The sequence below is a fragment of the Brachyhypopomus gauderio genome, chromosome 10 (assembly GCF_052324685.1).
Source record: "Brachyhypopomus gauderio isolate BG-103 chromosome 10, BGAUD_0.2, whole genome shotgun sequence".
Classification (NCBI taxonomy): Eukaryota; Metazoa; Chordata; class Actinopteri; order Gymnotiformes; family Hypopomidae; genus Brachyhypopomus; species Brachyhypopomus gauderio.
In genome coordinates, this window is record NC_135220.1 from 2,245,571 (window position 1) to 2,259,113 (window position 13,543).

The 13,543-nt window shown below is 42.2% G+C and overlaps 1 protein-coding gene across 8 annotated transcripts; it reads right to left on the reverse strand.

Moving 5' to 3' along the window:
• Positions 1–625: 625 nt before the first annotated feature.
• On the reverse strand, positions 626–13,472 carry lca5 (lebercilin LCA5). 8 transcript variants are annotated; one of them, XM_077018618.1, is made up of 9 exons: positions 13,182–13,472; positions 12,938–13,107; positions 11,008–11,409; positions 9,806–10,368; positions 8,288–8,425; positions 7,856–7,952; positions 7,462–7,601; positions 3,828–4,077; positions 626–2,681 (listed from the first exon to the last, which is right to left on the reverse strand). In XM_077018618.1, the coding sequence occupies exons 3-9, from the start codon at positions 11,378–11,380 to the stop codon at positions 1,903–1,905; spliced, it is 2,340 nt and encodes a 779-aa protein (XP_076874733.1). In that variant the 5' UTR covers positions 11,381–11,409; positions 12,938–13,107; positions 13,182–13,472; the 3' UTR covers positions 626–1,902. The 8 variants fall into 8 exon arrangements, with proteins under 8 accessions (XP_076874733.1, XP_076874732.1, XP_076874737.1 ...); XM_077018617.1 differs by adding an exon at positions 12,464–12,548 and having other exon boundaries at positions 12,938–13,472; XM_077018622.1 differs by lacking the exon at positions 12,938–13,107 and having other exon boundaries at positions 11,008–11,391.
• Positions 13,473–13,543: the final 71 nt, after the last annotated feature.

Genomic DNA, 13,543 nt, shown 5'->3' on the forward strand with positions numbered 1-13,543 from the left:
AAATTCGATAGGATATCAAATGCTTAAATTATATTAGAGAACGACATTGCCCAATGTAATTCCCATGTGACACACATGTGGTTTAAATGAATAACGAACGAAGCCATTTTCACGGCAAGCTCAACAACACCTCTACAATGACCTCACAATGGACAACATTCTACAATAATCTCACAATGGAACACCTTCTATATAAGCCTCACAATGGTCAACATTCGACAATAATCTCACAATGGAACATCTTCTATATAAGCCTCACAATGGTCAACATTCGACAAGGTCTGACATCACATAACATACGTGTGCCTCTAGAATTATACTGGAAGCTAAAAGTAAACAATTAAAGGTTTTCTGTGGTTGAATGAGCGCCTATTTCCAAGCCTTATACTAGCCTATGAATGATAGTATGTAGATTGGTCTAGTGTAGTTTTAAAACATGGGCTAGATGAAACGAAAAGGCTGAAAAATTCGAGTTACTGGTCCAGTCCGTTTTGACACCCTCTGCATAGAAACTACAAGCGATTTAAATGCATTACTTTAAATTAAACCTTAATATACAAACTCACATATTGTAGAATACATACAGAAATGAAAAAAAGCAAGAATGTACTTCAGAAGACATTAATGTGCTGAAATGTTTATATAATTTTAGAAATACTGACATTTTTATTTCAAAAATGGCTTGCAAGTCCATGTGGTCCTTTAAAACACTATTTGCACTTACATGTGGACGTCATTCTCCGATTGTTTTGAATACTACTTACACTGGGAGTTGGAGAATATGTACCTGCAATATTTCAATATTTATTAAATAAGCTATACAAATCGCAAGTGCTCCCAGATGCATATAATGATTTAGGAAAGGGTAAAAACACCACAGATCCATAAAATAACAGATTTCCACATTCATAAGGTGGTATTTTACACCCCAGCCCAACTATAAAGTTACATTTATTTTTTACCATGATGTATTATTTCAGAAAAAACACAGTTCATGATGAATATTTTACACATAAATAAACTACTTCATGGCAAAAAGTGAGATCTAAGATAACATCTGCAAATCTAACCACACGAGGGGTCTATATCCTCCAAAATATGGGTTGCACAAATTTGTTGAATGTCTAGCTCCAGTCTGGTCAGAAAAAACACAAGCTAATTCATTATGACCATTCAGAAAGTGGAAACTATATGGAAACTTCTCCATATTCAAGACCTGGTTTCCAAAAAGTGCTACAGCATAAACATGGTAATATGATAAAATAACTGAACGCCGAACGCTAATGATGTGGGGGTCATTCTCATCACTGCAGTGCTGTTTCTGAAACTCAGCACTCACTGACATTTGTTGTTTGGTATCTGAGTGTAGGACTGTTCAGATCAGTTCAGAGCAGGCCAACTCACACAGTGACCAATACGGGTTTAGGATACTGCTTCAGTCACACATTCACACATGCACCAAAAGTGCTTCATAAGTCTATGACGATCTTAGAGTCTTACAAAGAGCAGAATTAAAACATTCCAGCAGAATAATTATACCATGTTGATTTCTCATTGTCTTCTCAACATAAACTTTGGGTAAGTGCTTCTAAAAATCCCTGATTGAAATATGAAGAACTGTATCTTCATTTTACACAATAAGAATGTGAACGACATCATGTACAGATAGTATATGCTTCCAGTACAAGTTTTTTGGAAGATTTTGCAAGAGAGAGAACATCAATAACTACAAGAAGAACAGAATAGCAACTTCACTGTGTGATGATAACTGAACATGGCTTTATATGAAAAACAGTTCATATAACAATCTACTAAAGTACAACAGCATCTTTTGATCTAATTCAGTCACCTATTTGCACTTCAGGAAATTAACCCTTCTGTTTGTCATGAAAACATGTCTTTTCATAGAGTGACTTCCTCAACGTCATCATCGAATGACATGATGGTCCTAACAGCAAGATGACTCTGAGACACACGCAGGGTGCTCCTGTTGTTGCAGAGGTCTCTGTGAGGTGTCTCCATGTTCTTCCTGCGTCCGTTCAGGACTCCGGATAGAGGTCTGGCTGCACTGGGAAAGCTTAGGAGGTCCACATTGCCAGTTGGATCAGGAGGAGGAGAGGAGGCCCCAGAGCCAAACAGCTGCTGCATGAGGTTTGACTTCTTCTCCTTCACAAGGCCACTCAGGTCTTTCTCAGAATCTCCATCTCCTGGCAGATGGCCAGACATGTGGCTTGGGTTTCGAAGACCAGGCCCTTCACGAGGGTTAGGTTTACCAAATGAGGGGGCGTAGCTGCCAAAGGCAAGGTGAATGTCCCGATTGGCTGTCTGTGCTCCGAGACCTCCACTCCCTTTCCCATCCCCAGGTGTGCTTGGACGCTCACGGGGCTCGGTGAAGGTGAAGATGGAGACATTCTGGTTCCTTGACGAGGAGAACTGGGGAGGGGAGTGAATGCTTCCCATTTCACCTGAGAAGTCCGAGTCCTGGCCCTGAGTCTGCATGTCAATCTCACGCATTTTAGCCAATAGCTGCTCTTTACGCTGGCCCCCTTCCTCCTGATTGGCCTGTACCTCATGCTCTCTCATCCACTTGTCCTCCCCTCCTTGTTTATGAAACTTCATTTTCTCTTCCTCATTCTGGTTCTGGCTCCACCTCTTCCTGTCTTCATCCTCTCTGCCCCATCCTATTTCAGAGGTAAAAAAAAAAACAAGTTTTTCAGCCAAAAGTATTTAAACTTGCATACATTTGCATGTGTTCCTCAGCAAAAGCTACTATGTGTACATAGCAACTATTCTTGCTCTTCCTCAGTTTAAGACATTTTTAGTATACTTGTAGCAGAAGCTCTAGGCAATATTTCTATATTTTGGACTGTTCCTACATCTGTAAATCCAGCTGGGACTATTAGTTCCAGGCAGCTCTCAGCATCTCTCTAGTGGCGATTCTAAGCCACATCTTCATCACTGCGCATTTGTCACTGTTGAGTTTGGAATGGGGCAGCCTGTGTGACAGCTGACACCTCACTTAGCCCCTTTCCACCAAGGTTCTCCCTCTCTTCTGAGAACCTAGGTGCTATCAGAGAACTAGTCTGCGTTTGCAACTACTTTTCTGTGGGAACCTAGGGTGCATCATCAGCGGAGGCTGTTGCACAACAGAAGTAAATGGTAGTAACAAGATGGCGCAGAGCACAGATTACTTGCTTGCATTTGTGCTGTAATGTCTGCTATCCAAAAAGCAAGCATGGATTAAGTATTTTTGATAATAACAGACCATGAAATTAAATTAATAAAATAACAACGAACAACATTAATATATCATTAAATAGTCATGGACATATATTAGCACTACATGTTGGCTAATTTTAACATAATCAACCTAACATCATTAATGGCTGATGTGGACGGAGATGGAGGTCAGTTTCCAGTGTTGCTGTAGCTGAATTCAGCGCCCCGGTCATCTGGTTTCTGGTCCGTTACTCAGTATGCCATCGATCACAATATAATGCACTGGCAAATTACTCGGTCCAGCTCTGCTACGTGATACCCCTTACCTCTACACCTCGACACAACCCTGCATAGCGTTACAGTTCACACTGAAGAACCTACTCTTCTCTGGTTCCAGTTAGGCACAAATTTTTAGGGTTCCAGAACCTATTTATTTTGGTGAAAACACGATGAATGGGTCCAAATTAGGTTTGCAAATCAGAACAGTTCTTTACTGGTGGAAAAGGGCTAACTTCAACTCGCCTTTAAGAGATGTTTACATTTGCACGGCCTAAACATCCTAATGTGATATGTGGTGAAGTGTGTTAAAAATGTACTGAGCCACTCACCATTCCTTTCCCTTGTTCCATCATTCACGTTGAACACTTGATGGTCCACCCGGTCATCATCCTTTACTTTTTTCACTTCTTTCTGCATTTCATTTCGTCTCCGTCTTTCGCCATTTCTCCCCCTCTCCTGTTCAGAGGTGTTATCCATCTCTCTCTCCTGCACCTTTTCTTTCTCTCGCTCTCTCTCCATCTCCAGAATCTTCCATGCTTCATCGTCCTTCCGATTCTGCTCACTGCTCTGTGGTTCCTGCTTGAGTGTTCACAGATAAAAGAGAGAGAGAAGGAGAAAATGAGAAGAATCAGAAAAAAAGAGTCAAAGGAGAGTCAAAGAGAGAGAGACGAGAGTCAGAGGAAGAGAGATGAGTCAGAGAGAGAGAGAGACAAAAAAGACAAAGATGGAAAAACAAGAAAATGGAAATAGCTTTGCAAATGGACATTTGTAAAGAGTTCTGCTGCTGCTTGACTGAAGGTCGTTGTCCAAAGAGAGTTCCTCCACTGCTGTGAAGTCATTAAGATTTGAGCACATACATTTTAAGGCATATATCAATCTCAGAAACTAAAGATTTTCTTAAGACTCAAAAGAAAACAATTAAAAACCATTTTGAATGACCTGAATTAAACACACAAATTATACACTGTCCAGCTTTACTTGATTAATAAAATTAAGGTCATTGATAAAAAAAGCAAATGAAACTGTTGGAAAATGACCTGTTTAACAGACAGTAAATAGAGGGAAGTGATTGAGTCAAATCAGGTGTGAGTTTAGCCCACACTGCCTTATAAAACTAAAAAAATCCATTACAATATGCACAATATGATATGTATATGAAGAAGTCCTTGAAACATAGAAGGGCTTACAACAAAACTGAAGACTTCAGAAGCCTCCATCAGTCAAAAGTCAGGCAGATTTCTCTTTCATTTTATTCAGTTTGTAAAGAGAAAATTCAGCATGACATAGGAGGCCCACAGAGGCCAGTGCACATGCACTCTGCATAATCCAGAAACGAGTAGCACAGATCCAGTGTGACAACGAAGCGTCTGCTGGACCTCTGTGCACTTAAGAAGTCTTACATCTGTCAATGCAAAAAAATTGAGCAACCTTGGAATTTAACTTCCACAAAAACATTACTGCCCTCCTTAAGTTTGCTACATGTTCTATGTAACTACTGAGGCAATGATCTGTTGAAGAATTTGGTAAAAAGTATTTTATTGGAGACACTACATAAAAGAGTACATAGCACCAGACATCAATACCCAGTCCCAACTGTGAAGCATGGTGGGTCAGATATGGAGCTGCTTTGGCGCTTCAGGGCCTGGTTGGTTTACAATCATTTAGAGACCTATTTATTCCAAGCTATATGAGGAAAGCAGAATGGAAAATCAGAAAGTCTTGACTACAGTTCAATTAAAATGCTGTACCATAATCCAAATGAGAAAGACTGAAACAGCTTCGTATAGAGGATTATGCCGGAATATTTCCTTACTTCTATACAACAGCCACAATAATTCTATACAATAATTTGTTGGAAGTCACTACCAAATTAAAAGAGGTAAAGATAAGATTTATGAACCTTTCCTTCGATGATTTTGAAAGCATTTGTTATTTAAAACACTTTAACAAGATAATTCATGTCAGTAAATGTTTTCATACAACTGCGCTTCTAAGAATGACTGTGACTGAGAATGTCATTACAGGACATGACAAACTCTCAATATCTCTAATTAAATCTGTGCTTTACTGAGATACTGTTCTGTTATTGATGCAACCAGTCTAAATGCATGCTAAAGGATTTTGAAAAGCTGTGCCACTGAGTTACGGCACTATCCTTACCCTGGGAGGATTATCCATAATCCAGAGCTATCTTTAACCCAAGGCTATGTTTCATGCAGCTGGATTAATGAATTAACTAGGCTACTGGTTAATCTCTGAAGTAACTAGGTTACAAGTACATTTCTACCAAGATGAGTGTCCGTGTAGCCATGCATATTGGAGAGGCAATACTAACAAAGAACACTGATTTATTTTAAAAGAGGGGTGAAATGCCCAACAAATTAATAAGGGGTAAAAAGCTTCAGTTTTTGACAATGATTTAGGGTTTAAAAATGCTGCATGCTTGGATACATGAGCGAATGCACTTTACTCCAACCTTTTTAATGTGATTCTTGTGATTCTGATTCAGAGCAGGCCTGTGGACCAATGGTAGTTTAAATGATCAGCAAAAAGTTAAATCAGCAAAAGTAATCAGCAATCAGGTTACTTCAGCAATCATGGGAGAAAATGAAATATATAAAGTGAAATTAAATTACTATAAAAATATTCTAATGGTCATGGTTTCACTTTCCGTATACATGTGCATGCTATCCAACATAATTAGTATAATATCTAATGTTGTTCTTTTAAACAGCATGTCTCATCTTACAGCTGCTATAAGCAATGTTCAGAGCTCTAGTTAACGTACCCTATTTACACTTAGCTGTTTCATGTATCAGACCACCTCCAGAAGTGGTACGAGTAATTGGATGTATAGCCATTTTAAATGTGCTCTAGAAGAACTCACACTTTTATGTGGCTCTTTCCCATCTAGATTTGATGGAGACTCTCTCCTTCTGCTGCCCAGGCGCACACGGCATAACTGGCTGGTAAGGAGAACGACCTCCTCGAGATATTTCCTGATTGTTGTAAACTATCAGGAAATTGTGCTGAATTGTTTAGTGATTACAGAACCCAGAACAGATCTTTTCCAAACTGAAGCATCTATTTTAGTGATGGGCGACAGTTTAGTTCGTTTTTTTAATCATTTACAGCACATTTAAGGTTACAGGTTAAGGTTTGTTTAGTTTTACTATAGCTCTGACTTGCTTGTAAAAATGCAGGATGGAGTACTTTTAAATAAGAAAGACAAAATGAAAATAGATGTTTTTCATCTGACAGCAAGTTCTTATATTCATTACTGCTCACAAAGGAATCCCCCCATCCATGTCTGATAGACCAGACTTTGCTAGCAGTGTTCTGTTTTCCTGTACCTTTTCATCATTACCACTCAAAAATCGACCACAATGTTTCAAAAAGGTACAGGGATCTGCACAACCTAAGCTCAACTCACCTCACAAGCTCAGGGCAAAAGCATACACACGCTTTCGGGAAATTTAACAAGCTTTTTCACACTGCAACTCCTGCAACCTTGTCTGGAATATAGCTCATTATATGAAGAGGCAAGGAGGCATTTATTTAAATATACATCATAATACTTGCAAAATTTAATATGGCAAAGCCCTTTGTAGAGCTCATGAATAACGTATTTGGCACTTTAATGTATCCTGTGGGTCTTCTAGAGTAGATCCTTTGGCCAGAAGTGTTCTACTGTACATGCCTGCTTTTACATTTGAATTCTGGAGCTCCTGTAGGGTCATGGCAAAATTCTTACAGATTTGTCTCAAAGGCAAAGAGAATCGAGAAGTCTAGCAAGGCATAATTCACACCCTTACTGAAATACCGCTGCAGTCCTAATCATCAAAAGCCACAGCAGCTGTCACAGCTGAGATTCAGTCTGGATCCCACCAGTAGAGTACCCCTCTGTACTGGTACCAGTGCACCAGGGCAGCTTTGGTTTCTGTCGCAGTGAAACAGACCCACCTTCAGAGAGAGGTAGTCATCAGCGCGGCCATGAGAGAGCAACTCGGTGGCGTCAGTCACAACAGGAGGAGGGGTGGGAAAGTCCTGGGAGAGCGTCCTCGCATCAGTGGGAACTGTTTTACTGTTGCTTCTACTGGGATCTGAGACACACACACACACACACACACACACACACACAAGCGCACACACGCACACGCACACACAAGCGCACACACGCGCACACACAAGCGCACACGCACGCACACACACGCACACACACACACGCACGCCATTTATTAGATATACTGTAGAAAGAAGACAGCAGCATAAACGTATGAGATTACAGCCAATTCTTAAAAGACATTTCTTCAGACTCATTGGTCATTGGTCAAAAGACTGTAAACACCCCCTCGACCTTTTGTCTTGGTGGGGTTCTCTGACTCTTTCTTTGGAACTCTTCTCAACATCCTGTTAGCATAAATGTTCCTTGCATCCAGCTCCTTCTCTCTCTCCTAAAAAAAGAGGAGAACACTTACATTGCAGACAGTGGTCTATTATCAGAACACAGAACCAATAAATATGGCTTAAATATTCATTAAATTCTTTTAACGTAGATTCTCAAAATGTGGTCAGTAAGCTCACGAGGCATGCCTAGTAGACGTGCTTTGTATTTGGTCATATCAACATTTCGACTGCATTTGATTTGGTATACAAAAGGCATTAGCACCTTTAGTACGACTATTTGGCTTTGAGTGAAATTGTGGCCCATGTGAAGAAGTATATTGTTTAATAGCCACTGCCTGCGTGTGGCTGTCTAGGAGCAGAAATAGTGTGTGTGGCCAAGTACCTTTAGTTTGACACAAAGTCGGTCCACTTCTTCACGCTGAGCGTGGACTTCCTGAAGGGCTTCATGGGTTCTCCTCCTCTCACTGGCCAGTTGTCTCTGAAAGCTCCCATTATTCAACTCCATGTTCTTCTCCAACTCCTGAGAGGACAGGGCAAAGTTCAAACACACAAACATTACTATTAATGTCACCAAAGGATCTATGAGGAGACTTAAGTGAGCAGTTCTCGACAAACTCAGCAAAAACAGGAGCACAAGTCTGTTTTTTTTCTGAGAGATTAAGGGATAGACAAAATAGAACAAAAAGAGGAGAAAACAAATAAAAGGATTGTTTGTGAAAATGTGTGATGACCGTAGGAACGTTTCCCTGGGTAGCAAGTCCCTGTGACACAACCTAACCTGTGATAACTTTTAAAAGGAGCTTGTTAATATGATGAGGATTTGAAGAGTGAAAATAAAGATGTATATGACTGTATAAACAGAAAACAATACATACAATACATATGTGTGTATGTCTACACACACACACACACACACACACACACACACACGTATAACAAAGATTCCAGGGTGTAACTTCTACTGCAGTGTACTGTGGAGGCAAAAATAAGTCATTTCAGACAGAGGTCCTTCATCAACTGGAAATGTGTCCTTCACAGTAATTATGACTAAACACACACACACACACACACACACACACACACACACACACACACACACACACACACACACACACACACACACACACACACGCAGAGGTGCATTTAGGTCAGTGAAAATGTATCAAGTAATTCTCATATGTTGCTAGTAGCTTTGGATGAAAGATGGTGGCAACCATGCTGCATTGATAGCTAGCTACAGGCCTCAATAACATATTTGGTATATGTAACTGGACCATCGGATAAATATAAGAAAATTTAGAACGTTGTTCAAGCTGTGGCAACGTTAGCCAAGGTCAGACGAACTTTATCTGCATTTACTCAGCAAATATGAGTATTCAAAAATATTTTAAGAGAACATGGCATGAGGATGATAAACAGAGATGGACAGCATTACAGGTAGCCAACATCAGCATTTAACTTGAAATGGCAAAAATACATAAGCCTCAATATTTCAGGTGTCAGTTAATCTGTGGTGAAATTACAACTGCAGTCAACAGTGAGGTGAAATGTACAAACCAAACTTGATTTAGGCCTGATTCTCAATTCAAGTCAGTGCCACTGCTGACACAAGTCTAGAGACAAAACCTAAGAAACCTGGAGAGATTAAGCAAACAGAGCAATCTTCATACACGCTACATGTCTTACTCTTCCCATGTAGGTTAGATAGAGGGAAGGGTGGGGTCTGTGAGATATGTGAAATGAACGTTAATATTTAATAAATCAAAATATTGCATGTTGGTTGATGTTTGCAGACCATTTTTGTGCTGTTGGGTAATGCTGACTGTTTCTGCCGGCTACCATCAAGTATAATTCAGCGTGTGTGTGTGTGTGTGTGTGTGTGTGTGTGTGTATGCCACACCTTCACTCTACGCTCGCTCTCCTGCGCTCTGCTCTGCATGAGGCTCAGCTTGCTCTCCAGCTCCTCCCTCTCGCCCAGGTGCTGGGCGTCAACCAGCTGCTGCAGCTTCTGCAGCCGGGCGCGGCATCTCTGGAGGTTGGCGTCGGCCTCCCGGTGGGCGTGCTCGGCTGCACGCTCCCGCTCCCGCCCCCTGCGCAGCCTCTCGCGGAGCGAGCGCGTCTCGTTGGCGTGGCGGGCCACCAGCTGTGCCACCTCGCCCTCCGCGTCGCCCCTGCGCTGCAGCGCCCTCTCCTGGCGGAGCTGCAACTGGCGTAGCAGGCGGTTCTCCCGCTGCAGCTCGTCTGCGTGCAGCTGCAGCTCGGCCAGCGCGTTGCGCAGCTCGCCGACCCGAAGCGCGCGCGCCGACAGCACGCGCTTGGCCACCGCGTCCGCCGCTTTGGGCGGGGCGCCGGCACCCTTGGGCAGAGCTTCCCGGCCCAGGCTCGGAGCACGCGAGCCGGTTGGATGGGGGCAATGAGGCGGAGCCTGAGGCCCTGGGCGCCGAGATGCACCTTTATGTACACCTAGAGAGGAGGAGCACGGAGATGTTGATGAATACACAAGTTCACATACCAGACTACACACATAACTATGGCACATTATGGAAGTCGTATTTTAGCATGGTTAGTACTTCTCCAGCTGTGTCTAAGAGGCATCACTCCTCATCTTGTTTAGGTAATGTCAACGGAATTACATGGGGAATTCCAACTACAAACCAGGAAACGGGTCAATGGTTTTGTTTTAGGCCTAACCTGTGCCACCTGCTGGCGTTGAGTGGCACTGCCAATGGAAATGTAGTCCCCGTGAATACTTTTTCTACACTTCACATATCTGTATTTTAACACTTGCAAACGGCTTGACAAACTTATCTTCTGAAACAAGAGTACTGTTACGTTTATTTTACAACCATGTAAACGAATGGGGAAAAATATCTAATGGGCTAGTTCTTATATTTGTCTAGGCTAGTTCCTGTCCCACCTTTCTGTGACAATCCATTTGTTTTGCCATGGTAACAAGAGCAAGACTCTGAAATCTCTGAATAAATAACTCCTAATTTTATTGACTGGTTTATGTGCATGTATGTCTGTGCACTGGTATGGCCTATACCGAAGGTCATGTTGTTTGTATGTGTTGTTCATAGTCACAGGTGCACGTGTAGGTACCTGGCTTCTGTATGGGGCTGCTGGCAACTCTTCGAGGCCTCTCTCCTCGTCGTGGCGATGGGGAGCCAGGCCGTGGGGACAGGGACCTCGGAGACACAGAGACGTTCTCATAATCATCAGAGTAGAAGGGCTCGTTGTCTCCATCTGAGAGCCTGTCCTGATCCTGATCCGGCTCCAGGCTCAGCTCCCTGGTTCCGGTCCAGGCCCGGTCCACCAGCAAGCTCTCAGAGTCGTCATGGAACTTCCCATCCCGTTCTCCTGAACGGAGAGGCGAGTTCTTGTTCTTCCTGTGGCTGTGGCGGGACAGGCGGTTCTGTTCCAATTCCTTTGCCTGATTATTTTCTGAAGTGTCCGGTGCATTTGGGGAATCCATCGGTCTCCAATCTACAGCATGACCAGAAGCTGAACAAGAGAACATGAGCTGTAGATATTCATTCGACACAATGAAAACTCCAGACTGTTTCCTACGGCACATTTGCACATCAGAGTGAGAAGGGTAATGCTACAGTAGTTAGGTGTCATCATTTGAAATCACTTGACTTAAATATAACCAATCTAGAAATTGTCTGCTATCACCGTGACAACAGATGAAAGACCTGTGATGACCACAGCGCTTGAGAGGTGTGTGTGGGTGTGTGAGCAAGTGTCTGTGCACATTTGTGTGTCTCTTTACATGATTACAACTGGCCTACAAGAGCTTTGACAGAATCGTGACGTGACTCACAAAACAGTTAAATATGAGCCCTGCGAGAGGATTAACAAAGATTTGTACCCACCCACCAATATTCCGTGTTTCAAAAAAGCATAAAACACAGCAACAATAATAACAATTCACTTAAACAACATACTCCTAATCCTGAAACACCAAATGTACAACCAAGTTGTCCACCAAAGTGTCCAGAAAGCACCGTGGCTATTCAAATCTGCCAACACAATCTGTTAGAACAAGAATGACCTTTATTTTTTATTTAATTTTACTAATTTGACCTTTATTTATACAGGTTGTCCCATTGAGACTTGGCGTCTCATTTACAAAAGAGACCTGTACTTCAGGTGATAATGCACATCAGGTTTTCTGTGGGCCTCTTGTACATGCCACGGACACTAGGATCAAGACTGGCCTCTTAATGACACTAATTATGGTGATGGAACACCAGTAAGTGAGAAATTGGGAACAGTTGGATTCTTCAGATCCAGAATTTCAGGTTTTTGCCCCATATTTACTCTCCAGCCAACGTCCGACCCAGCCAAGTTTGGCCCTTAAAATGTAATGGTTTCTCTGCAGTAATGATGCAGGATCAATGCACCAACAGAGGAAACGAAACATAAGGGCTAATCTCAGGCATCAGAGTACTACTTGAATTTAAACTGTGCTACACACGTGTCTTTAAATGGGTGATACAACCCATCTAGTCATTTAACTGTGGTTATGTAGAAAACTAGAGATGGGGCTCACCAGGACAATGGCAAATCCAGGGCAGGTTTTAATCACTTTGGTATGAAGAGGTTTGAGGGTAGCCTGGTTAGCTGAAAGCTTAAGGCTAGACAACGGTAGCAATAGAAAAAAAGATTTTTTTTTACTCCATTAAATTATAAACTGCTATTTTAGACACTGCATAAAATCATTAAGCACTTCCACTGAAACCCCATGATCTAGACAGCTAGTCAGATACACTGTCGTTGAGTTAGCTACAGGTGTGAAAATGAAAACCCAACACTCTCCCATCACCTGTTTAGAACAAGCCAAAGGTTCCATCACATGAGATCATATAGAATATACCAACTACCCAACTAGTGGTGTTATATGAAAATGAACCGTGTGAACAAGTCGACAAAAACGAGCTAGCTAGTTAGATAATGTAGCAGATGTGGAGGTTTGGATAACTAGCCGGACCGGTACCGTTAGCTAGTTAACGTTCTCCATACTCACTTAAAGCGAACAACGATTCTGCTTTGAAACAAACTTCTCACGTTTCCCAAGTTCTTCTCAGGTGTCCATATATCTTCTTATCGTCGATAATCACAGATGTTCGCTCGGCTAAGTCACTTGGACAGTTAGCTAACTAAGTTGGCTAGTGGAGTTAGCCAGCTAGTGAGGCACTAAACATCCAGGATTATGTTAGACACAGCATACAAAAAGCCAGTCGGAAAACTCACGTACCTACAACACTCACCGGGCTTTTCTCAAACAGAGAACGACGGCGGTTCGTTGTCTTTTAATCAAACAAGTTTAACTTGAATCAACGTTTATAAGAGGATGTGTCTAACCTAACAGATCTGGGCTAATGTGAACCCACGGTTCGCGAGCTGATAAGAACGGCGTGGGAGTGACGCCTCGCCATAGCAACCTCTCTCGGACGCGCGCGGAATAATTGAAACGCGCAGCAGCAGCCACAGCGACGAGCTCGCGTTCAACGCCATCACTCGGTTACGTAATGCATATCCACTTTTGAAATAATACAATGCGCCGTTGTTGTTGTTGTTGTTGTTGTTGTTGTTGTTGTTGTTGTTGTTGTTGTTGTTGTTGTTGTTGTTG